The 25,784-nt window shown below is 44.5% G+C and overlaps 1 protein-coding gene across 1 annotated transcript in view; it reads right to left on the bottom strand.

The window, feature by feature from the left end:
- The window catches only part of CNTN2 (contactin 2), a 67,117-nt gene that overhangs the window by 18,281 nt on the left and 23,052 nt on the right, over window positions 1-25,784 (bottom strand). The window contains exons 2-10 of the mRNA XM_035123934.2: window positions 22,261-22,375; window positions 13,856-14,000; window positions 11,552-11,727; window positions 9,687-9,782; window positions 6,768-6,977; window positions 5,554-5,653; window positions 4,386-4,561; window positions 3,738-3,874; window positions 239-368 (exon numbers count right to left, since the gene is read on the bottom strand). Coding sequence (XP_034979825.2) covers window positions 239-368; window positions 3,738-3,874; window positions 4,386-4,561; window positions 5,554-5,653; window positions 6,768-6,977; window positions 9,687-9,782; window positions 11,552-11,727; window positions 13,856-14,000; window positions 22,261-22,315 — 1,225 coding nt within the window. The 5' untranslated portion in view covers window positions 22,316-22,375. The remainder of the gene's footprint in view (window positions 1-238; window positions 369-3,737; window positions 3,875-4,385; window positions 4,562-5,553; window positions 5,654-6,767; window positions 6,978-9,686; window positions 9,783-11,551; window positions 11,728-13,855; window positions 14,001-22,260; window positions 22,376-25,784) is intronic.

The raw sequence follows: 25,784 nt of genomic DNA, 5'->3' as shown, positions 1-25,784 counted from the left end.
TCTTACTGCTTTTTAGACAGGGAATCTGCCAATATTTAAGACTAAAATCCAAGCATTATTACTTGTGAGCAAGTCCCATTCAACACACAGGGCTCACTTCTGAGCAATCATGCCAGAATTCAGTTGCGCAATCCTTGGTTTTACATTTTCAAAGCTCCCGTCTTAGGTTTGGAGAAATAACCCCCTTTCTAAAGCATATCAGTATTGCCCAGGCAATCCACAGAAATCCAGAACGTACCTTGCACAGCCAATTCAGCACTTGCATAAATGCTGCCATGCTTGTTCTCTCCTACACACTGGTACATCCCAGAGTCCTCCATTGTTAACTTTAAAATCCTCAAATCCCCACTATTCACTTCAATGCGATTCTGTGCAAACAAGTGGATTAGGTGGTTAGATCACAACACAGAGCATGAAATGCAAGTGCTATACACACAGAAGTGAGTTTGAGTAGAAAACATCACATTACCCCTCAGTGGTGACACGGTTGTGCTGTTCAACACATCTGCCCAATTCTGTGCCTGCTGCCACTCACATGTCTCTGTGCATATGCCTAGAGGGATGGTTAGCCTCTGCCCTATGGGCCCTCCAAATGTGGTCCTTCGGGCTTTCTTTCTGGCCCCTAGGAGTCTCTTTAGGCCATGGTCTGTCTCCAAGGCCATGACCCCTCACTGTTCCTCATCAGGTTGTCCTGATTGGAAAGTTTCATTGAGAGATGATCATTCCTCTTGTTTGAATGGAGAGATGTGTATTGTTGTAATGTGTTTATGTATAGAAAACTCTGCCTTTTTCTTTGCTGGAATTCAGCCTACCAAACATAAGTAAGAGACATTAATCTCTCTATCAACTTTTGCCTCTGGCCCTGCCTTCCATTGGTATACAGCCCATGGAAAGTTGTCTATAGATACAGACCAATCTTTGGTATACAGAAACAGTGCAACAACTGAAACACAGCAGACGTCATCTCTAAGGATATCTGTCCAGTCTAAAAAGCTATTGTTTGATATATTGCTCCCCCAAAGCTGGACATATTGTCTTGAAAAACAGTACAATGCAAATGAATATGCCATGTTCTCGGCAGATTCACTCCATCGAATGCCTGACCCCAATATTTATATGTGGCCCACGCTTTTGTGCCCAGAAATCTCTCCAACCAATTTCTCCTCAGAAAGACATCAGTTTATAATTTACAGATCCTAGCATTGCTTGCAGATTAAAAATATCCAGTAGCTGAGGGGTTCCAGTCAGACAATTTAGAAGTGGCAAATAAGAACAAAACTACTATGGGGGAAACAAAAAACAGTTTTTGAGGCAAAAGTTAAGGCTCAAGTTCTTAATGCATTTTAAAGAAACTGGGGTCTCTCCCATGTGTACAACAATCTGAGGCTGCAATCCTAAAGCCATGCATCTGGGAAGAGGTACCCACTAAATTCAATGGAACCTACTTTTGAGACAAATATATGATTATGCTGTGAAAAAGGAGCAGAAAGAAACATTCAGGAGCATGTACTTCTGTTCTTACAAAAGTCACCCCGGGTTTTTTCCTCTTCTCTCTATTTGTACATTAAGGTGTTGCTCTATCACTCCCAAATGAAAAGCAGCCAGGTAGCCACTGGTGGAGGAAGAGGAGTGTGGGGGGAGCGCACCGCCCCCAACCGCACGATCCCGGTGGGGTGGCACACCTGCGGGTGGCACACCACGCCCCTGGGATGCGCGCCAGTCCTGCCCCTGCCTGCTCTCCACCCCCCCCCCAGTGCCAGAGCATGAAGCTCTGCCACTGCAGGTACCAATCCTCTTCGTTGCAGATCAAAAGTGTGGCACACTGGTGTTGCAAAAGGAACGACTTATGACCCAACAGAGGTCATCATACAAGGCAACCAAATTGGTTTCTGAGCCAAAACTGGGCCTAAATCCCAATTGATATGGGTCTAGAAAATCAGTTCCCTCCAAGAGCGCCTGGATCTGGTCCATGACCACCTGCTCATGAACCTTGCCCCAAAATGGGAGATTGGAAACTGTATGGCAGTTACTTAGATTTTCTGAATCCAGGGAAGGTTTCTTGAAGAGAGGTTTTACCACGGCTTCCTTCAAACAGGCAGGGATCACCCCCCCCTCTCGCAGGGACGCATTCATCACCTCCCTGACCCAGCCAGCTATCCTCCTCCTTATTAGTTTTTACCTGCCAGGAGGGGCAAGGGTCCAGAGCGTAAGTGGTCCAAGTACCTTCTCCACACTCACTAACTGAAATGTATCCAACATAATAGGGCTAGACAGTGCTCTGGACACCTCTAGAGATTAATCTGCTGTAACAGTAGAGTCAAAGTCTTGGCAAGATCAAGCAATTTTATCCTCAAAATGCTTTGCAAAAAAAATTAAAAATCATCACAGTAAACTACTGTCAGTTCTACCACCTCCTTTGGACCAAACTGTAAAAGGCCCCATACTACCTGGAAAAGCTCTGCTGGACATCAAATGAGGTTCCCATGGAGGCAACAAATTATGCCTTCTTTCCTGCTTTCCCTGCCTCTAAATAGGCTTACGGTGCATAGCTTGCTCTGTATTTTTATCATGTATTTCTCTGAAGGGTAACAAGGATTTCTGTATTTAAAGCCCTTCCTTTGTTTTCTGCTCTGCTCTTGGAAAAGTCATACAATGTTAGGTAATATGTGAACTCCAAAGTCCACTACCCTTTCATGTAAGTCTCTCGGCTTTAGTACAACTTTGGCTTAATCCTTATTCTTTAAGCTTTCTGCCTTTGCATCAAAAGCCCTTCAGTTAAAATATCCCTTAACAATCCAAATTAACATGTTTGCTTATTACCCAGTTATAGCTCATTCACATCTTAAGTACCACTAACTCTTGCTAAGTTAATACCGACAGTGATTAATGGGAAAATAGTACGGAATGTGAATGAAACCAAATTGTGACATTATTCATTCAATTAACAATTGTGTGATTATTTTTTTAAAAAAAAAACATATAGCCAATGTTATATGGGATTTGCACTGGGACCCCCAAAGGGGCATTTAACCCTTTGCCTTGGCTGCAGTCCAAATCTAGACTACCCTGCAAAGCTGCTACTTGCAGCTGGGAGGAAACATCCCTTTGGTGCAAGAACTAAAATAAAATCCTCCTTTCTCCCTACACAGTTCTGATGCAGATCAGTCTTCCCCACAGCTACTTACTACTTCTTAATTATTACTTTTTTAAATCATACAACTGCTAACTGCATTCATAATGTCACATCTAGTTTGGGCCTAAGAACATAACCAGGAGAAATGAGCATTTGAGGTTGTTTCCGGGTAGCTACTGGATTGAGTTTACAGAACTGACAACAGGTAGCTGAACACAGGACTGTAGGGAGGGTCCACTGGTCTACCTAGCTCAGCACTGTCTACATTGACTAGTAGTTGCTCTCTAGGACAGGAGACTTTCCCAGCCTGACCTGGAGATGCTGGGGATTGAACACGGGGCCTTCTGAATGCAGGGCAAATGCTCTACCTCTGAATCATTGCCCTAAGGATGCTCAATCCTTTCTCTTGACCTTAGTATGGCAGCTTCTAAGTTTTCTATTAGTTAGTTAGTGGCAGATAGCCTGCTTTGTACTTTCAACTGTGGTTCTCATTGCTCCCATTGTTTAAACAGGTTTCATATTTATTATTTCGTTTTTATGTGGCATTTCTATTTGGTACCCCACCTACGAAAGGTAGCCACAATGCCAGTGACAGATGGGATACCTGAGAGGTTAAGGGCTGCCCGTTCCGTAGCCATTTGACGGTAGGCCTTGGCTTGCCAGCTGCAGCACAACTCCAGTGAAGGTCTGCTCCAATGTCAGCCTCTTTGTCTGAGATGACCTTCAGCCATTCTGGCTGAGCTATAAAAAGAACAAGAAGAGAATGGGAGATATGCACTTCAGACAGGAAGCAGTGCGAGATTCATGATGCTCAAGTTGTGGTGGGAATTTATTACCATGCCACATATGGTAACATGCCACATTTCATTTCCAAAACATTGATTTTAAAAAAATATATATGGGGAAAACATGTAACTTGGAGGTTCACAGATTTGCACAACCCATCTCAGCCCTAGATTCTGCAGATTATTCCATCCTTAGGGATCCCTTATTTCATCATTATGCTTTAGGTTTCCACCCACCCTGTGAACTACTTGGGAAATATGAAAAGCACAGAGAAAGGTTCAAGAGGGACCTCCAACTCTCTTTTCATTTGGATTAATGTACTAGGAAAGATGTAGAGCTGGTGGCTGCCTGTCAGGGGATTGCTGGGAGCTCCAACTATGCTGCCCCAAGCATTCTAAGGATGGGTGGGATAGAAATATAAGAAAAGGATAAGATACTTGTGAAGGAACCTCCAGGAGTGCTTTACCTTGGATGATGATGCGGCCCCGATAGGTGTCTTTTCCTTGGGCATTTTCAGCTTCACACTCATAAGTGCCTTCATCTTCAAAGCCAATCTCCTTAAACTGTAGAAGGGGCTCTGTTGTGATCCACTCAGAGGACTGGCTACCATCCAACTTCCGCCATTTTATTCGAGGGACAGGGCTAGATTATAAATAAACCTCTGTAAAAGGGCACTTCAAGCTTCAGGATCAATGCAACAACAGCAACAAACAGTGGAATCCAGTGCAATTCAATTATTTTCCTTTCCTCGTTGTGAGCTTTATGTCTTCCATTCTTTAAACTACCCAAGCTTTTCTCTTTGACCCGTTAGTAAACTATCATTGTCTCTCACAACCCACACCTTAATTTACAGAATCAAGAGTTCTGGTGGAATTCAAGTCTTCTTACAAATCATATCCTCTTGATGGAAAAAAATCATTACCACCTACCCACTTGCGATTCTCAGTTTGGTGTGGTCTTTGCACATGCTCAGAGGCACTCCTATTTATTACACCATCCATTTGAAGGCAAATGCATAACATTAGAAACAGATTCTGGCGAGTTCAGGAGCAGCCTATGCGCTATTTTGGTGGGGTGGGCAGTGCTATGGCACCTTCCTCTTGACACCAGAATCAATACTGCTTACCTGGATGGCACTGGCAGCACCTGGTTGGCTCCATTTGTGCACCCAGGCAGCCCTGACTTGTATCATCCAGGTAAGTGACAGCATCACCAGTGCTGGGAGGCTGACTCCACATTACCACACCAGCCACTCCTGGGTGAGTCCTAGCTCAAACTAGTCAACATTTACTGTCCAACACCCAAAAGTCATCCAAAGGAAAAAACGGTTTTCAGATTATTAAAAACCTCACTCGCAAACAGGGCAAAGGAGTAAAATAAGTTGGGGAATAGGGCTTCATCAAAGGTATGCTTGGTTATGTTCCAGATAATGCAGGCTAAGAGCCTATGATTCTCAAACTTTCTTCAGGACAGTGTTTCTCTGATATTTAAAACAGCAGTTCTCTTCTTCCTTCCTCTTCTGCATTCTTGTTCCTTAGAACAGAGTCTACAATATTCAACTCATAACTATGTTGGCCTGCAACTTTTCTGCTGTCACCAGCAAGAGGCTAAATGCAATTGACACAAGTACTCACTTCCCAAAGGCAAAACACTCCAAAGCCACCAGCTGCCCGGCCAGAGCATAAGTGTCAGAAGGAAACTTGGCTTTAATGCTGGGAGCAAACGGCCTGGAATCTGTGGGAAGGGGGACAAGAGGTTGAAAGCTTTAAAGCTACCCATGAAGACAGGAGTGCCTGGCGTGCTCTGGTCCATGGGGTCACGAAGAGTCGGACACGACTAAACGACTAAACAACAACAAATGCAGGATGCTGCAAAGCACAGGCCTCCAAAATGATTCATCTTTGAAAAAGTGCACGTTTGAAACCCAAGAAGTTAAGTTCAGCATTTACAGTACAGTACTTCTTTGTGTACTTGCAGAGCCAGTTTTTATATTACTGGTGTGGCACAGCTGTGGCTGCCACACAGCCCATCAACCACACTGCTCTGACATAGCTTGTGATGGAAGAGGAGAGCGATGAGTAAGGAAATCCTGGTCCACCTCTGTTCCATCTAGCTCAGTGTCACCTACACCAGCATCCCTCAGCCTGGTGCCTCCCAGATGTTTTTGTCAGCAGCTCCCATCACACTTGATTATTGGCTGGATGACTGAGCCAGATGAGAGTAGGAGCCCAACAACATCTGGAGGACACCAGGGTGGGAAAGGCTGGGATAGACTGACAGCCACTGGCTCTCCGGGGTTTTAGACAGGAGTCTTTCCCAGCCCAACCTGGAGACACCAAGGATCAAACTGGAACCTATTGAGCCACACTATTGAGCCACAGCAGATCCTCCTGAGGTGGCCTTAGGCCAGGCACTCTCTCTTTACCTGTCCCAACCTAATCTGCTATATGGGGATGGTAAGAACAACCAACCTCTCCACCCACAAAATTTTTTAGATCATCAAAGCCACTGGCTGGCTCCAAGAAGGAGGACTCAGATTTCAGCACAGATGGCCAGGAAATAATCATTGAACATCACCCAGCTGCATGGAAGGCTCCCCATCCCCCATGAATAGTACAATACGGGACCCTCTGTAATCAGGGACCATGGTATCTTGCAGTCCCAAGTAGGCAAGGAACCGCTCATAGGACACCATATATGGCTGGCAGGTATGTTTGGCTTGGTGGGTCACAGGCTCTGCAGGCCTCCTTCAGAAATGCCTCCATCTAGAGTTGGCCCTCCCTAGGGCATCTCTCAGAGGGATCTGTTCAACTGGGCTTCCATCATTGTGGGTCGCCAGTGCACTGACCTTCTCTGAGAAGATTGAGCTGAGAAACTTTGCTAAAGACACTCTTCTGAATGGAATCAATCTGGCCAGTGACAAAGCAGGAGTAGTTGCCGAGGTCAGAAGCCTCTGTCTTAGCAATGTAAAGGTTTCCCGTTTTTTGGGAGATGAAACGCCTTCCGTCTGCTGGGATGAAGTTGGGGAATTCGTTCACAAACCAGCGGTATGCAAGTCCTGTGTGCAAAGGGAGAGAGAGGGAGAGGATGAAACACTGGCTCCTCTGTATCAGAGTGACGCTCGGAGGCTGACCTTGGTACGCTATTTCCCAGACTGAGACACAAACTAAGTCCAGTAGCTATTCATTCACTTTGAACAAAGAAACAAAAGTGAGCGTATTTGTTGTTATTCTAGAGGGGATGTACAATGCTCCCACAATGTTCATTTTTAGAGAACCGAACCTGATGCCCTCAAATTTCTCGACAAGAACTTTCGACCTGCTATTGGTTTCTTCCTTTACTACTTCCGACTCCTCATACCACAGATTGTGGGCTAAAGTTCAACAGTCCTGTGGGTCTCAGCCAGAGGTTTCTCAAAGTTTTCCATACCAGAATTCCCTTTCTTCTGCCCCCGCCCCCACAAGAGATCTCTTTCCATTCACATGCTCTTTCCCTTCCTTACACGCACTGCAACTCCCCACCCACCCAGTAATAATCATGCCATCCCCAAAATGTAACCAAAACGTGTTGGATTGGAGGTAGAGATGAACTGAAATCACATCCCTGAAATATTCAACTACAGATTCGCCTCTCTACAAAGAGCATTAATGATTCAATTTCTACAATATCAGCTTCTGGCATGAAATCGACAGCACTGATTTTCATCGTTTCCTGGGAGAATTCCAGAATCCACAGCTGTAGAATTTAGTCTGAGATGAACAGAGCAATTCATGCTTCTTAGAGGACACTTCACATTTCAGCCACCTGCACATACAAGAAAGCATGGGACCAAGACCTACTGTGAGTAGACCCATTTAAATGAATGAACCTAAGTTAAACAGATAAATTACTTTCCATGGGTCTACTCTGAGTAGGACCAGCATTAAATACCATCCCATGGCAAGTGCTGTTTACACTTGATAAGCAGGTTATTGCTTCAGCCATAAAGACCAGGCACAACTTAGGGCTTATCTACGCCTCTCTTTGCCAGCTGCTTCCCCTTGGTGATAACCTGCTGTTTAGCGGGTTATTGGGTTTTCCATGGACTGCCATTTGTTCCAATTTAGCACGAAATAGGTTTTCCAAGGGACAGTGGGCAGGGCAAGGGGAAAACCTATATGAACAAAATGGAAAAGTTGGAGCTCTCTTTCTTTTCTTCCCCTCCCCCCTTTTTGGGGGGTCACAAAGAGTCGGACACGACTAAACAACAACAACCCCTTTTGTTTAATTTATTTCAATCTGATATAGAAATTATAAAAAGACTTCTCAAAGACAATGTAATTACAATACAGATTCCAGTATATTATAAATGTTAACCATTAATCAAACAGAGAGACATTTAGATGCAATACATTTCTCCTTTGGGATAGAGCCTTGGTAGTTTATCAGTTTCTGCTATGCTGAAGTCTGGCTTAAGCATTCTGGTGTGGAAAACAACGGCAGCATGTTTCCAGTATTTCTGCAAGGATAATTGTTGCCACAAAATTTAAAAAAATCAGTGATTTTAACAGCAAAGGAGGACATGATTACGTCTTACCTTCCAAGTCCCGGACTGCAGAATCCAGGACCGGCAGCCGTGTGACACCGGAAGTTGCGCTGACGTAACTTCCGGTGTTGCTTTGCCCTTCTATGGGCACCAAAAATGGCCGCCGCCAGCTTCAAAAGTAGCTTCTACGCATGACCGGAAGTGCATCGACACAACTTCCGGTGTCGGTGGCCGCCATTTTTGGTGCCCATAGATGGGCGGGTCGACACCAGAAGTTGCGTCAACGCACTTCCGGTCATGTGTAGAAGCTACTTTTGAAGCAGGCGGCAGCCATTTTTTGTGCCCATAGAAGGGCAAATCAGAAAAAAAATGCCCACCGGCAGGAGAAAATAACGGAGAAAAACGGGATATGAAGTGATACGGGGGACCACCGGGAAAAGGTAAGTAAAAAATGGGGGTTTCCCGGGGGAAACGGGGTACTTGGCAGCTATGGATTACATAAGGTGTGGAGAAAGTTTTCTCCCTTTCTCATAATATTAGAAACTCAGGGCCATGGACAGTCAAAATAAAGTACTTCTTCACAGTTGACTATGGAACGTAGGGCTATCAAGGGTTTCTAGCCGTAACAGCTATGTTCTGCCTCCATGGTCAAAGGCAGTAATGATTCTGAGTACCAGTTGGAAGCCATGGAATGGGAGAGTGCCTTGCTTTCTGGTTTCACACAGCCATCTAGTTGGCCACTGTGAGAGCACGATGCTGAGCTAAGTGGAACAGCTGGCCTGATCCAGAAGGATATTCTTAGGTTCGTTTGAATTAACTACCAAACAAGGTAATAATGGCCACCACACTTTAAAAGAGCATTAGACAAATTCATGGATAATAAGTTTATCAACGGCTGCTAGCCCATATGGCGATGTTCTACTCCAACGTTTGAGACAACATGCCTCTGAATACCAGGTGTTTGGAACTGAAAGTATAGTCAGCACTGTGGCACTCATGTCCTGCTTATGGGCTTTCCATGGGCATCTGTTTGACCACTTTGAGAACAGGCTATTGAACTAGATGGGCCTTAGGCTTTATCCAGCAGAGTTCTTATTATGTTCTCATGAAAGGAATAGCTTTGTCCAAATTGCTAAACACAATTATGTATGGGTTTACACCATTAGCTATCCCTGTCATTTGATGGATTGCTCCCTGAATATGGGTGAGAACCTCATTTCTAGTGCGCTGTCATTGTCTCACCTGGGTAATGGGGAGGTGGGCTGCAAGTAAGCATCACCCCCCAGCCCTCCGTAACCCTCACGGGGTCTCGCTCTTCTGTAGAGAATTCCTGCAAAACTAAACACAAGAAATGAGTGGAGGTGATGAAACATGAGCTATGAATGCCTAACAATCTTACAAATTAGATCTTTCTCTGCTCAGAGAGAAATGATGCTAGTTACAGGCAATCATGCTTCCACCATATCAAAAGGAAATTAAATTGAGAGAGTAACGGCAGATGGCATCAGCAACAGCACTCAGAAAATGTGCTGGGAATGAACTAGCTAAATCAATACTTTCCCCACTGTAATATCTATCTATCTATATCTATCATCTATCTATCTTTTTCAAACGTATATTCAGCCCTTTTGGTCATCAGTGGCTCCTAAAAATGGCTAACAATTAAAAAAAATACACACACCAAAGAAAAAACCCAAGATTAAAACATGTGAACACCACAATGGACAAACAATAAAACATCAGAGCAACAGCAGCACCAAGATAAACAAATTAGAAGGACTCAACCCTCTGTTGTATGAAAGTAAATGCTTTTGCTATCATTCAAGAAGCCCTTGGTAAATCTGTCTGCTAAACCACCCTGGGTAATCAATTTTACAGAGTGAGTGGCACCACCAAAAAGATCCTACCCCTTATGTCAGAAGTCTGAGGCATATGTAAAATTCATACAGAATATCATCTGGTGACCTAAGCAAATAGGAGGAGAGAATCCCTGAGGTAACATGGAACTCGGCCTGAAAGGTTAAAAACACAACCCAGTTTTGTCTGGAAAGTAACAGGAAGCCAGAATCAGACCTAAGCTCCTGGCAGCTGGCGCTAGTTCCTAGCCAAGCTGCCCCAGAACAACTGCATTTCCTAAACACACTCTGTATTCAGCATTATGCATTCAGCAGTGATGGAACTTCTCACATCCATGTACTCATCAAAATAGCTCATGTCTTTAGCATCTTGGCTGAAGTCACATAACCCTTGTGGCAATAATAATAATAATAATAATAATAATAATAATAATAATAATAATAATAATAATATATTTATTCTCCCAACAGAATATTAAAAACACGATGAAACATAAAACATTAAAAACTTCCCTAAACAGGGTTGCCTTCAGATGTCTTCTAAAAGTCAGATAGTTGATCAAAGTTCCCTTTATAAAACATACTTCAAGAACTTTAACCTGGTTATGCCTGGAGCTCTCACAACACCACCACACCATCCTTCTCTTGCTCAGTAAAATGTTAGCCAGTTTTAATCCATGCATTTGGCCCTCCTGAAATAGCTGTGATACGCATGGGCCACCTCCATAGCTGCCAAGTTTTCCCTTTTCTCGCGAGGAAGCCTATTCAGCATAAGGGAAAATCCCTTTTAAAAAGGGATAACTTGGCAGCTATGGCCACCTCACTCTCCTTAGAGGGGCAATGGTTCAGAACCATTATCCAAGTGCTTGAATTCCCACAGGACAATGAAAGGGACGGGTGTCCTCATTCATGTCCCCCCCCTTTGTTTGTCCTCCACTCTCCTCATCTAAACGCAGATCCCTTTGGGCAAATAGAAGGGATCCTGCAGATCATTTGGTCACCCCGACCGGCTCCCTCAAGTCCCCAGCCTCCTTTATCACCCCATCCCTCTGCTCAGCCTGCTCAACTTGTATGATTTCTGAGGGCACATGCCAGCATATCCAATTTCTCGGTGCTTCACTCCCCCCCCCCGGCTGTGATGCTGCCAGGGAACCATGGGTGGCACATTGCTTGGCTCCCTTCTGTTTTACTCCTCTTCTGCACCGAATTGTCTTCAGAAAACCCACTTGAGAACATCAACGGGTGACTTACAGCCAAAGCGAATGGAAGCTTCTCTGCTGACTACTGTGCCCACGGAGTTGGATGCCACACACTGGTAGGACCCGGTGTCTTTGGCTTTCACTGGGTTGCTGATCACCAGGTTGCCCCCGTTCAACCTATAACGTGAATCTGGCTCTATTTTGATCTCTGTGCCATTCATCTTCCACCTGCCAAGACAATGGTATTTGGTTGGAGTGGGAAAGAACAGAGTCATCACAGCTGCACATTAACATTGTCCTGAATAACAACACACACTGGCATTTATGATGTACACAAAAACCCTCAATAGGACCTATTGTAGGACAGTGGCTGAATGGCGGATGCTGTCTCAGTAGCTACAATGCCAGCCCAGTAATTAGGGGGATAAATGGCTGCACTTTATGGAATGCTAAAGAAAATCCAAATCTCAATGATTATTCTAAGAGATAAGACCCTTTAGGCTGTGTTTTATCTCACCAGGAAGCACATCACTCACCAGGGTTGGCCTCAACATCTCTGACTGGGTTTGTTTGATACTGCTATAAATTATTTAAATTTGCTCTGCAGGCCTTTCTGCTTTTCAGATCTAGTCTTCTGAAAAATGCTCTCTCAATTTGCCCTACCCTGTTCATGGATGCTTCCAGACAGGGACCCTTCAGCAGCGCCCAACCATTGCTATTCTGTTTCCAGAGTGGAATAGCAATGCTATTCCCAGACTTCTGTAAGGAGCCCCACTTTCCCCAGCCCCAAATGTTTGGGAGGAACACTTTTCACTGAGACAATTGCGTATTGGGAAAGGGTTAAAGCTGGCATAGGCAAACTCTGCCTTACAGATGTTTCGGGACTACAACTCCCAAGATCCCTAGCTAACTGAACCAGTGGTCAATGATGATGGGAACTGTAGTCCCAAAACATTTGGAGGACCGAGTTTGCCTATGCCTGGGTTAAAGACTCCTTTCCCCTTCATTGCACTCTGAGTCATGATTCCAAACCCCGACTACAGTTGGGGTGGGGAAGATAAATAGCCAGTGTAAAGGAAAAAGGACTTAGAAAGGGAAGTGTTGGAGTGGATTCATGGAGAGAAGAGACAGACCAGAGAGAGAAAATAACTACAGAGAGGGTGGGGAACCTATTTCAGCCTGAGGGCTCAGTTGGCCATCTAGTCCAACCCCCTGCAATGCAGGAATCTTGCCCACAGCTGTCCCCAGGTGGCCTCAAACCACCAACCTTCTGATTAACAGCCAGACGCAGTGACCCATTGCACCACAGATGCACTAACCCAGAGTTCCCCAAACTTGGGTCTCCAGCTGTTTTTGGACTACAGTTTCCACAATCCCTGACCAATGGTCCTGCTAGCTAGGGATGATGGGAGTTGTAGTCCTAAAATAGCTGGAGACCCAAGTTTGGGAAACTCTGCACTAACCGAAGACGACTTATCTGCAATCTCGGCCCTGAGATGCTTAGTACTAAGATCAGAGGTCTCTTTGCCTAATGCTTCAGAGCATATCTCCAATCTAACGATTAGATTTTAATCATGAGAACTTAGTAGATGTGCCAACTGAGCCATTAGTCAAAGCAAGGCGAGTAATGGTAAGTCAGAAAATGACATGGAATGATTGGCAGGTGGGCAGGGCTCATTGGGACAGGCTTGGTTGGCCAGATTGAAGGATGTGGTGGGCCACATTAAGCTTTGGGACCAGAAGTCCCCCACTGATGAGTTAGAGCAGGCTTCCTCAAACTTAGCCCTCCAGATGTTTTTGGCGTACAACTCCCATGATCCTTAATTAGCAGGACCAGTGGTCAGGGATGATGGGAATTGTAGTCTTAAAACTTACGGAGGGCAGAGTTTGAGGAAGCCTGAGTTAGAGCAACCTACCCAGGCCAGAATAGCAGTACAATAGGCCATTCATGTTTGGTGAATTAAGCAATTATTCCACTGAGCTAAAAGACCCTCAGGTTTTCTGAAGGTGGGGAGGAAGCTGAGCAGGGAAATAATGAAACAGAGTTCAAACCAACATATTTAGTCAGCCCCACTGAATTCTGCAGGACTTACTCTTGAGTATAGGATTGCCCTGTTTAGAATCCCATGGATGTCAACTGGACGTCAACTGGACGTCAACTGGAGAGAGTTAGAATGCACTCTCTTCCATTTAATTCAGTGGGACAGAAAATGCTTGCCTTTGGTCCCTGAGATGAATGGGCAGGACAGCAGGGTATGTGTGAAAGCAAAACAACAACGGACCATCGTCATACACTTGTGTATATGGCAGCCATAGGCTTCCCAACAAAAACGTTGCTATGTTCACATAACCTCACCTATAGGTTGCAGGAGGGCTGGCTCGTGCTTGACAAACCAACAGTATTTGCTCCTCTGTTGATCCTTCTGGAAAGATGATGTTACGTGGTTGTTCTTCAAAGATTGGTCCATAGTTTCTTAGAGTACTCTCTGTTGGCCGTAACACTGCATGAGAAGGTGAAAGAAATCTGAAATGCTCAAACTGAGTACAGAACAGATGCAGTAGGAAACACTTAATCAAAATGATAGCTGCTGCGAACTCTCCAGCTTCAGCATTCCACTAAACAGAAAGAGGTGTTGTGATGCTCAAAACCTTGCATTTCAGCATACTGCTTATCTGCTTTGTATTTCCTATCCTTCAGGACGAGCACAGCAAACACAGGCCATTTGCAGTGGTGGCCTCATGTCAACAGAACTCAATCTCAAAGGATGCACATAAGCTCTTTCTAAAGAGGTCTCCAATAAGTTTTTATTTTGATCTGCTTTTTGTTAAAAAAACTGGGGAAGGTTTTAAATGGTTGCTGTTCTCGATGTCAAATAATGCTAAACTTCCATTTGTTTTATCTGGATTGCTGAGTTGATCTGGAGGTATTATATACTGCCTTTTAATGCAACATTTCACGTGATTTTTATGTTATGTGGTTGTCATGATGCTGGTGATGCTGGTTGTGTATTACCTTAAGAGGGCTTTTGTTTTGAAAGGTGGCATAAAAATTCTGAATTAAAATTAAATACTGAACTTTCCCGAATATTGAACTGACATAGATTAAATCAACCATTTATAGCGATTCTAAATTATTTGCAATAACCATGTAAAAAATCCTAACATGCTGGCCGGTTGAGGTTCGTAGTTAGAGTTGCAAGATCTTCTTCCAAAGATGGGACCCATACCTCTTTGCTGAGGCAAGATGCAAGAGCTTGTCTCAGGATGGACCAGAACTCAGCGATAGAACATCTGCTTTGCACACAGCAAGTCCCAGGTTCAATCCCCGGTATCTCCAGGCAGGGCCAGAAGATATTCCTACCCCAAACTCTGGAGTGCATTTGCTAAATGGATGAACAAGATGGAGCCATGTTCTGACTTGGCGCAAGGCACAAATTCCAGCTGTTGACACATCATTAGACTTGCTTCTTGTGCACATCTGAATTTTCAGTTGCAAAGTCAGAAAGAAGCCAGGATCACCCATGACTGAGGTATAGGATGCAAGTTGCCTTTTCGTATTATATCTGCCTTCACTCATGTTAATTCTCCCCACCCACCTGTTTTTAGTAATCAAAATATATCACAAAAGAAGCTGTTCATCCATCTTTGTTTCAATGTGAACGGTTATGACAGGCATATTGCTGCGTCACAAAGCTTTGCGGCTCCTCAAAACGAAATCTATTTCAGACCCACCCAGCTTTCAATCATCAGCAAAGCTGTAGTAGTGGGGGTGGGAAACAGAAACTCTGTGCTGCATCCCTGACTCATTGCCATTATCTTGAAAGCGCCTGTTCTGCCACTTGAAACCAATTCCCAACCCTAGCTAGTGTGTTTCATTATGTGATGAGATTAGAGCTCTATGAAGCCAGTAGGCTGGCGGGAGGCTCCCGGGTGGTTTAGAATGGAGTTAATCGCCACCCCACCAGTTATTCCTCTCCCTCCTTTGTTGCAATGGACAGGATGGCATTGTTTCAATCTTGCTGTTCTCACAAGCACCATATTTTATGCAAGAGTGGCGTCCGACTGGGGGAAAGACCAGCAGGACAAAAGCTCAGGCTCACCATCCCCTTGACTTGGAGATCCCTTATTTTATGTCTGGGCTGTTTCAGCTTATGCACAGGGGGAAAAAAAGAAGGGAGGGACACACTAACCTAGTTTCAGCAGCTGCCTAGACATTAGCCAATTACACATTTCAGCCACCTCATGCAGTGCTAAGCTAAGCCAGTTATTTTATTATGTGTAGCCAGCAGGGACCGATCCACGTTGGGCCACATCTCCTGCTTTGCTGAAATGTTCCTTCCAGGCTTTGGGAAGAAAGGAGTTTCTCCTTATGGGCTGGCCTTTGTAGAGTTGCTGCTGGGGGCCACCACTTCAGAATAAAATAGTGGAAATATTGGAAGGTACCGACAAAGGAAATGGCCTTATACTGAGTTCGATCACTGGGTCTATCTAGCTTAGCAATGTCAGCACCGACTGACAGTGTCTCTCTACCTGGAGATGCCAGGAATTGAATCTGGGACCTTTGGCATGCAGAGTAGGTGCTCTACTGAGCTGTGTGGCTTCCCTGATATGGATCACAGTGGCCAACAGATTCAGCAAGGTCTGACATACTGAGCCTTGAGAAATACACCCACAACTGAAAAATGAAGCAATGGTATCTAAAACGAATCTCTTTTCTCCAGGCTGTCCTGCTCCTCACTCATCTATTTCCGTCACTTGCAAAATCTATTCTAGGAGGGGATGCTTCAAATAAACTCACAGGAAAAGGTGGGAGAGGACATTATATGAGGGTTAATGCCCAGTGAATGCAGAACTGCTCCTATGACCAAAGAAGACTGAGAGGGGAGTCCAATTTTAAGAAGGTGGAAGTGGAAAACTGCCCCTCGGCTTATCTCCCCACAAGCAGCATTTCCCTCAGCAGACAGCCAAGACTAGAAGCAACTTCAGGAACAGCCCTTAGGGAGCAGTGCCGATTTAAACCTTGTGGGGGGCCCTAGGCAGTCAAAATATCAGGGGGAGGGGGCTCGCTATGATGTAGGTTTCTGAGTCAATGGGGATTTCTCTTCCAAATTCAAATTATTGCAAGATCAAATCAATATTTATCAAAAATAAATTATTCTATTCTATTCTATTCTATTCTATTCTATATTATTTCAATCTGTTGTTGTGGGGCTCCTAAAAGGCATGGGGTCCATGGGCCTTTCCCTGCTCTGCCTATTTGGTAATCCAGCACTGTTAGGGAGAGGGGAAATTGTGAAACAAGCTGTGGGAAAGGGAGACTTCTCCAATTCTCACCCACACTTCTTTTTTGTGGTTGAAATTGGACCCACCCGCACCCTAGTCTTCCTATGTTCTATGTACAGGTGAAACCTACAGAACTGTCACCATCACGGCAAGTTTAGTTCCAAGTGTATTATTTACCTTTATATACCACCTTTATCTTCCAAGGATCTCAAGGTGGTATACATGGTTCCCCTCCCCCTTTCATCCTCACAACAACCCTGTGAGGTAGGTTAGGCTAAGAGATGGTGACTGGCCCAAGTTCACCCAGTGAGCTTCATGCCCGAGTGAGAATCCGAACCCTGGTCTCCCAGGTCACAGTCCAGCATTCTAACCGCTACGTCACACTATTGTCAGTTCCACATTCAATGCACATTTAAAGCACATGACTTTCAACAAAGAGGTACCATAGTTTACCTCCCATAGAGCTACAGTTCCCAGGATTACTTGAGGGAAAGCCATGTGCTTTGTGCATGCCGGCTGTATGGTGTGGATGTGACCAAATGAAAAGGGGTTTGTTGATTGTATGGAACACATCTGCATGTATGCCAATAATGTGCTCCCCACCACCTTTTTTCCGTGGTGGTGTGGGTACTTTGGTAACATCCACACATCCATGCACCACTTGTGCTGATAACAAATAACACTGGATTAGCTGAAAACAACAAAAAGATAAAACAATAATAGCGATGAAAGGCTCTTTTGCTCCTACTTGAGCCTGTGAAGTGGTATGTTTATCCTGTCTCAGCTGGAAGTGGCTTTGTCCTTGACACTGACGGGGCAGCAGAACAATAAGGATGCAATATTGACTTAAGGAAGATTGTAATATGCTAATGACATTCCAGTATCGAAAAGCAGATGTACTTAAAGCTCAGAGTCATCTGTGGGGCTTGTGGCAGCCGGGGAGGGGGGGGGTGGAAGGGCAGAAAGGGACAGGATTCGTGGAGGGTACTCAAAAAGCAATAAATAATTCATGATAATTGCAAGATATTTTGCGTTCAAAAGTCCTGTTTGTTAAACCTCAAGCTCCTGGTTCCAAATATCAGGGGAGTGTGTTGCTGTTGGTGTTTTTTTTAAAAGAAGATTGCAGAAGCAAAACCTGGCTAATCTCCCATTTTAATTCTGCCCAAACTCTGCCTTCCCTGGCCGTGTCCCGTGTTGCCCTCGTCATATGTCTGTGGAAGGGCCATGGGGTACAAGCTGTCAGGTGTTGATCTTGGAGCATGCAAGAAGATCGGCCGAGTCTGCCCACCTGAGGTTTCAAGGTGTCTGGGTGAAACGGCAACATGTGATTCGAAAAGAAGGTGGGTGCAGGTGCGATGGAAGGGCAGCCTGAATTTGCAAGACCCACGGCAGGCCCTAGGGGAGGAAATGCGGAGGCAACGTAATATAAAATTCTCATGCTCAGTGTGTTGCCTTTTCCAGTTATCACATCTACTGTGTTGACTGGAACATGGCTGGAGCAGCCGTGCGTGAGCTACTGGAGGACCGCATCATGCCACCAGTGGCAAAGAGAGAGAAAGATTGATAGGACAGCCAGTACAAGCGATTGTGAAATCCTGTGCCATTCAGCAGTAGCTTGATGCGCAGTAAAAATGAAGAAGAAGAAGGTAATAAACAACTACCCATTGTTTGTGTGCAAACCTTTAGTTGCTCATTCTTGTATATTATCAATGCACTATGAAGGCAGAGCTGTAGAGATTGGGTGAAAAACTGGCAACCCTACCAGCAGCCTGCTCTTTGGGGAAGCAAAGCTGTAGTTCTGAGGAAGCTATATGAAGCTCTCTTCCTCTGAAAGGAAAGGGGCGCCATCACTCATGCAACAGCTCCATCACATTGATGTCTACCAGTTGGCTCTTTGTGGCTCAGACAGCATTTAGTACTCACAAGCAGATCCATTTTTTTGAAATATTGGATTATTCAGACCTATGGATAGCCCATGAAGTCAGAAATAACAGGCAGAATAAATGCAGCTACTGCTCAGACTGGCTTAAAGTTCCAAGATGAACACAAAGCAGTAAATACAGTGCTTCAGACTTATGCAGCCTTACAAGGGAGTAAAGGGCCTTACTTCTGAGTAAACTCATTTAGAAGTGTGTTGTAAGATTGCACTCCTAAGTACACTGACTTGGGAGTAAGCACCATAGAAAGCAGTGCAGTTTACCTCTGTGATAAACATACATGGGATTGTGCTGTATGTACCCGCCCTTTCCTGAATTTTGGCATATGAAAAGAGAAGGTAGACATGGTTTATAAGAAAACCAGAACAGATCTAAAGAGAAGCTCTCACAATCTTCAGGCAGTAACACTGTGATGTTTCTGAGGCTTCTTCTTCAGAGCTATTTCTAGACTCCCTTGAACAATTATCTTGCACTTGGTTTACCATAAAATCTTATCACTGCATTACACAAGAGCTTCAGTCCTCTCTAGCCGAAGTTTTCCAGGACAGTCATACCTCGGTTTACAACTGCCTCGGTTTACAACCACCTCAGTTTACAAACACCGCGGACCCTCTGGAACGGATTAATTCACTTTCCATTACTTTCAATGGGAAAGTTTGCTTCAGGTTAAGTACGCTTCAATTTAAGTACAGACTTCCAGAACCAATTACACTCATACTTCAGGTTAAATACGCTTCAGGTTGAGTACTCCACGGACCCGTCTGGAATGGATTAATCCACTTTCCATTACAGTACTTTCAATGGGAAAGTTCGCTTCAGGTTAAGTACAGACTTCCGGAACCAACTGTGGTTGTAAACCGAGGTACTACTGTATTGTACAACAAAACAGAGGTGTAAAAGATTTTGTCTAAGGCTTGCAACAATGCTTTCAGCTCTAAACACAGAAGAACAGGCAAACCTATCAGTTTATAGTCACTATCAATTTATAGAATAATTCAACTCCTATTACCTCAACTCTGGCTGTGTGAGAGTTTGAGAGAGGGGAGACAACTGGAGCTCCTTGTTTCACTGCACGAGGAAAACCTAGCCAAAATATTGGTTTTCCTTTCCGAAAAGGCAGCCTTAATTTGGGATACCAAGCTCTAGATATTTTCTCAAATCTCGATGATAAATCTTAAGCCAACACCATTTTGGGATGAAGCCATTTCCGACCGTCTTTCATCCTGGTTCCTTGTTCATGCTCACAGTAAGAAATTTCCACCCATCCAGCCATCGTTATACTGATCTTTTTTGTCATATGTTAACAGCCATTAGGAAATGCTCCTGTAGGGCTTTGTAGATGACTTATTCCTTATGGTCTCTGCTTGAGCACATACGAGAAAGTCTTCTAAATTCAGCTGGTTAACAGCAAAACCTAGCGTTGCCTTGATGTCGCCAACATATGTGGGTCAGGCCAGTTTCCACACAGGCTAATTGCCTCCTGAACTAGGCCAGCCACCTTCCCAAGAGACTCAGGCAACATTAAAAGGTAATTAGATATTTATAAAGGACATCGAAGCAGCCTCTCCCCAAGATGATGAATTAGCTCCAAGTCATTATCTAATTCTCAGCCATCTGAAATGAAAAGCCTTCCCACTGAGAGATCAACCTTTTAAAGTGTAGCCTGAGACATCTAAGAAACAGCAATAGTTTGGATTGAAGGGAAAATGGAGATTTGAGCATTAAGGTGAAGGATGGAGAATACAACCAGTAAAAGGAGACTGCCACAGCAAATGCGTCAATGATAATGGCATAAAACCAGCTCGGTGAGCAAGAAGATGGTCCAGAGATGATGTTCGAATAATAGGGGCATGTTTTGGTTCTGTGTGTACCCCAAAATTAAGAGGTGAATTGGTGTGATTCGGGGAAAGTCCCCACATTTCTGAGGCATAAGTGCAGTTCCCAAGGTGCAAGAGGGATTTGCGAAGTTTCTGAGTTGCTCTGTAGCCTCGCCTCTCCAAAAATACATGGCTGGTTCCCTGCCTGGAGAAAAAAAACCAAGCTTATTGGGGAAATGCCCAGAGCTCAAGAGGGGAGAAAGTGGAGAAGTAATGGTTGGGGAATCTTTTGCTTGATGGACAGGGCTAGCTTTTAATCAGAGTGAATTGTTTTCCCAGGGCACTCCAATCACAGTGATTTGGAGCAACAATTAAAAACTGCATAACCCCCCCCAACATGTCAAGGCTGAAAACTGGAACTCGCATGAGGTTTTTGGGTGCTGTACAGCCTCCCAAAACAGGGTGTCCCGATTTAATCGGGACAGTTGAGGGGTATGAAACTGCATTTGTCTTTCTCGTGGATCTATGCCCTCCCTATGCAAGTCAATGGAGATATCTCAAAGATGCATCATGGGGGCAGATGCCCACCCCTGGCATTGATTCTTGGGATAACAAGATTCTTGCTTGGGGCATGAAACTTCCCCTACGCATATTTCCTGTCCCGTCCCTCCTGCCCTTCTCCTGTGCAAGACAATGCAAATATATTTCTATCTCGCAGGAAGACAAGGTTGTATCCCCTGCCAACTGGGGGGGATGATGGCAAAAGCCTTGCCCTCAACATTGTTCCTTGGGCAACAGGGTCATAGTCGTCTCCCCCCTCTCTCTCTCTCTCTCTCTCTCTCTCTCTCTCTCTCTCTCTCTCTCTCTCTCTCTCTCTCTCTCTCTCTCTGTGTGTGTGTGTGTGTGTGTGTGTGTGTGTGTGTGTGAGAGAGAGAGAGAGAGAGAGAGAGAGAGAGAGAGAGAGAGAGAGAGAGAGAGAGACTCTCATCCCAAAACAGTAAGGAGAAGCAGAAGGGCTTAGCATATGCCAAAGGGACGTTTTAAATGCTTGACATTTTACTGTGTCTTTGTTTTTTTGGGAAGCTGCCCAGAGTGGGGCAAGCCAGTCAGATGGGTGGGGTATGACAACGACAACAACAACAACAACAACAACAACAACATCCCCTTGTGGATTGGAACCTGGAGCACAGTTTTAAGCAAAGGCAGGATGGAAACAGGTAAGAATTTTTAAAAATGCACAGGAAAATTCTGGGGCCTATCACATACATTGGACATATTGTAAAATGCAATATGCCTTGGTTCGCTGGCTCCCCCCCCCCCCAATTCAAGGGTGGGAACCCAGTGGCTGTTCAAATATTGTTGGGCTCCAACTCTCACCATCCCATCGATGATCAGGGATGATGGGAGCTGGAGCCCAGCGGTATCTGAAGGACTCTTGGCTCCCCACCTCTGCCCTAAGCAGTGCATCTAGATGTCATTATCCACCTCCACAATAAATGCAGTAGTCAAATAAACTCCACACTGCAAATATACATAAGACAAACTACATTTCACACAATATATATGGTCAACAATAGAATTCATGTTAGCAGATAATTTCATGTTCTGAATTTTAGTTGAGAGTATGAAGAGGATTGTTACTTTACTGGCTTTAGTCCAGTTAGTCTCCAGGCTCAGCCTAAAGCTGGTCCTGACCTTTGAGCCAAGATGGAGGAAGCTCTTACCTGTAAAGGAGACGACGGCTAATGAAAACAAGACAAGCTCCACAGATGCTCCCATTGTAGGCTTCAGAATATGTGCTACAGTTCAACAAATGGAACGGAGGCGGCGGGTGCAATTCTGTAAGACATGGATGAGTTTACTTGTAACTGGTGAGCAGGATTCAACCTCACAGAACAGAACTCAAGCTTCCCATCAGCTACACTCATTTTAACCACTTACCGGTAATCTTCATATCAAATGCAATTTGAGATCTTTATGGTTTTTAAGTTTCTGTCATATTTGATCCTGAAGAGGTACATAGTTTTCTTTATACAAGTTTTTGGGACCTTTATCTAATTCCTGTGTGTTGAATCTTTTGATGCCAGTTAATTTCTCTGATTCAGTTCTCTTTGCCAACTTTTCTCGTCTTAAACTTTAATAATAAAAAGCCAGCTGCCTCTTCATTATCTTCTCTAGCTCTCAAGCTGATTTGGTTATATACATCATACAAAAATAATGTCATCTACATATAGATCCGCCCCGCTGTCTCCACAGACATGGGGACACTAGCACTGGTGCAAACAAACCTTGCAGATACAACCCCCTCACAAAGGATGGCGATTGCTTGCCCTGTCTTGGGATTATGGCCACTTGCCACACTAATAGCTGTGCCTGCCCCACTCTTCAAAAGGAAGGTGCAGGGTGTGTGTTGCTTGTTGGACCAACACCTTAGCTTGCTCTTAGCCATTTATCCTCTTACGTCCCTGCTGAACCTTGTAACCTGTAGTTTGCCTTATGTACTGATTTGATTTGAGCAGTAAAGCTTTTGGCAGAAGTATCGAGCTGGGAGTTTCAGTTCTTCATTTGGCAGTAAGGGCCAGGACCCATGAGAAGGGCTGAGGCAGCTGCCTCAGGTGGTAAAAACGCATGAGGCGGCATCCCTCCGGCCGCCCCGCCACTTCCGCCACTGGCAGAGAAGTGGTGCCATTTTCTGGCTTCTCACAAGATCTTGCCAGAGCCCACTGGTGCCACTTCGCAGGCACTAGGTAAGGGGTGCTTCCGTGGGGCTGGCGCAGCAGCGGCACTTTCCCAATGTGCCTCAGGTGACAAAATGGGATGCATCACCCCTGGCTAGGATACTTTGGAGGCAGAGCTGGTGTTACCCTCTTGCAAGCAGCCACTATTTTTATTGAGGCAATGCTTTTTCATCTAAGTAATACAGCATTAGCATAATGATAAAGAAGTTTAAAATCAATGATAAAAAACCCAACAATCAATTGCTGACAACAAAACATTAGAGGCAAGGATGAGGCACAAAGATACACAACAAATCATATATTATATCAAGATGAATGAAAATCAAGCAACATAACCAAGAAAATATGAGTAGCAAAAGACCGCAAGGTGGAAATATTACCAACTGTCACCAAAAGGTGAATATATTGGTATTATTTGAGAGTCTCCCCCCCCCCTTTCTTTGTGTGTCAGTGTTGCCCTGGAATAAATACCAAGTTGAAATGAATGATTCCGGTCTAGATGGATCTTTGGCCTCTCTCAGCTGACATGTTAAATTAATGCTTGTTCATTACCTCCCGTACTTTCCTTATCTAATCCTTTTGAGAGGGTAGCTCCAGCTGTCTCCATTTACATGATTGAAACAGGCAATTTTTGGAGCCAAGGCTGCCATTCTTAAAACACAAAGGAGTAAGCTCCACTGAACATACTGAGACTTACTTCTAAGTAAACAGGGATATAGGATCCTTCTGGTGATATAAGGGATAATGTTTCCAAGTAGTAAAGTAGGCATGGCCAAACTCGGCCCCCTCCAGATGTTTTGGGACTACAACTCCCATCACCCATAGTTAACAGGGCCAGTGGTCAAGGATGATGGGAATTGTAGTCCTAAAACATCTGGAGGGCCGAGTTTGGGGATGCCTGTAGTGAAGGAACCTAGAATCCTTTTGGACATGACATTTCTAATTTCCCCACCAGTTGCCTGGGCAATGGAGCATTCCTGCTACCATAAAGTGGTAAAAAGTATGTACTCCCCCTTCCAACACATAGGGCTATATTGATGGAAGATCCTTTGTGTGATCTAGTTAAAGTACTATATCATTATAATAATAATAATAATATAATTTATTATTTATACCCCGCCCATCTGGCTGGGTTTCCCCAGCCACTCTGGACGGCTTCCAACCGAATATTAAAACAGTACAGCATTAAACATTAAAAACTTCCCTAAACAGGGCCGCCTTCAGCTGTCTTCGAAAAGTAAAATAGTTACTTATTGCCTTGACATCTGCTGGGAGGGCGTTCCACAGGACGGGTGCCACTACCGAGAAGGCCCTCTGTCTGGTTCCCTGTAACCTCACTTCTCGCAATGAGGGAACCGCCAGAAGGCCCTCGGTGCTGGATCTCAGTGTCCGGGCTGAATGGTGGGGGTGCAGACGCTCCTTCAGGTATACAGGACCGAGGCCGTTTAGGGCTTTAAAGGTCAGTACCAACACTTTGAATTGTGCTCGGAAACGTACTGGGAGCCAGTGTAGATCTCTCAGGACCAGTGTTATGTGGTCCCGGCGGCCACTCCCAGTCACTAGTCTAGCTGCCGCATTCTGGATTAATGCGCGTTAGCCCTGGACACTATGTAATAAGAACAAGGTTCCTCTGAGCAGGAGCAGAGTACCTTTTTCTTCCCACAGCGCAAGCACAAATGACCCCTAAACATTTGCATACTGAGCCCTGGCACTTTTCATAAATATGCCACTACAGTGAAGGTACGATGCTAGTAAAACTCACCAGGTCCCAAAGCCACTTCATTCAGGCAAGTATCCTATTATTGCCCAGAATGCAGGATGCACACACCCTATTCCTTTTGAAATCTGAGGCTCTTTGCTAGTTCAAACAAGAAACAAAGGCTAACCCAAATCATCTGAAAATCCAAAGGTTATTTTTAACATGACATTAAATACCTTGAGCCTTTCTGGTGATGCACATGGACGTAAGTGCTATTAATGCAGGCAGAAGGAGGAAGCGAGCTGCTGTTACGAACTTAGGTACATTTCAACCCTTACAGATTCCACATATGAATTATAGATACATGGCTTGAAAATATGTAAAGAAAAAGAAAACAAATAACACTTATAGCATCGCATGGGAAAACACCAAGTCTGCACCTCTTGCACCATTATTCACTTGGCCTTTCTGCCACGTGAGGACGGCTTGCTGGGCTTGCATTATTTGCGACTAGGTTCACCACCTGCACACACTTCTTCACTCAGCTGTTTCTCTCTCACAAGAGTAAAGCTAAGCAAAACACTTTCCATATTAAGAAAAGCAAATTTGGAAGGGGGAATCAGAAGAGAGGGCAAGCGTAGGACATGGATTCCTGCTTGCCATACGACCTTGGACAAATCAGTTTTTAAGAAGACCTGATCTGTTGCAGTACTCTGTATTGAGACATAATAGATATATACCATGCATATTCATGTATATTTAAGTAATTCACAGGGTCTGTACATAAACTAGTATTGGCAACACAGTGAGC

Source organism: Zootoca vivipara, chromosome 7 (assembly GCF_963506605.1).
Source record: "Zootoca vivipara chromosome 7, rZooViv1.1, whole genome shotgun sequence".
NCBI classification, from domain to species: Eukaryota; Metazoa; Chordata; class Lepidosauria; order Squamata; family Lacertidae; genus Zootoca; species Zootoca vivipara.
This window is presented reverse-complemented; position numbering and strand designations above follow the sequence as displayed.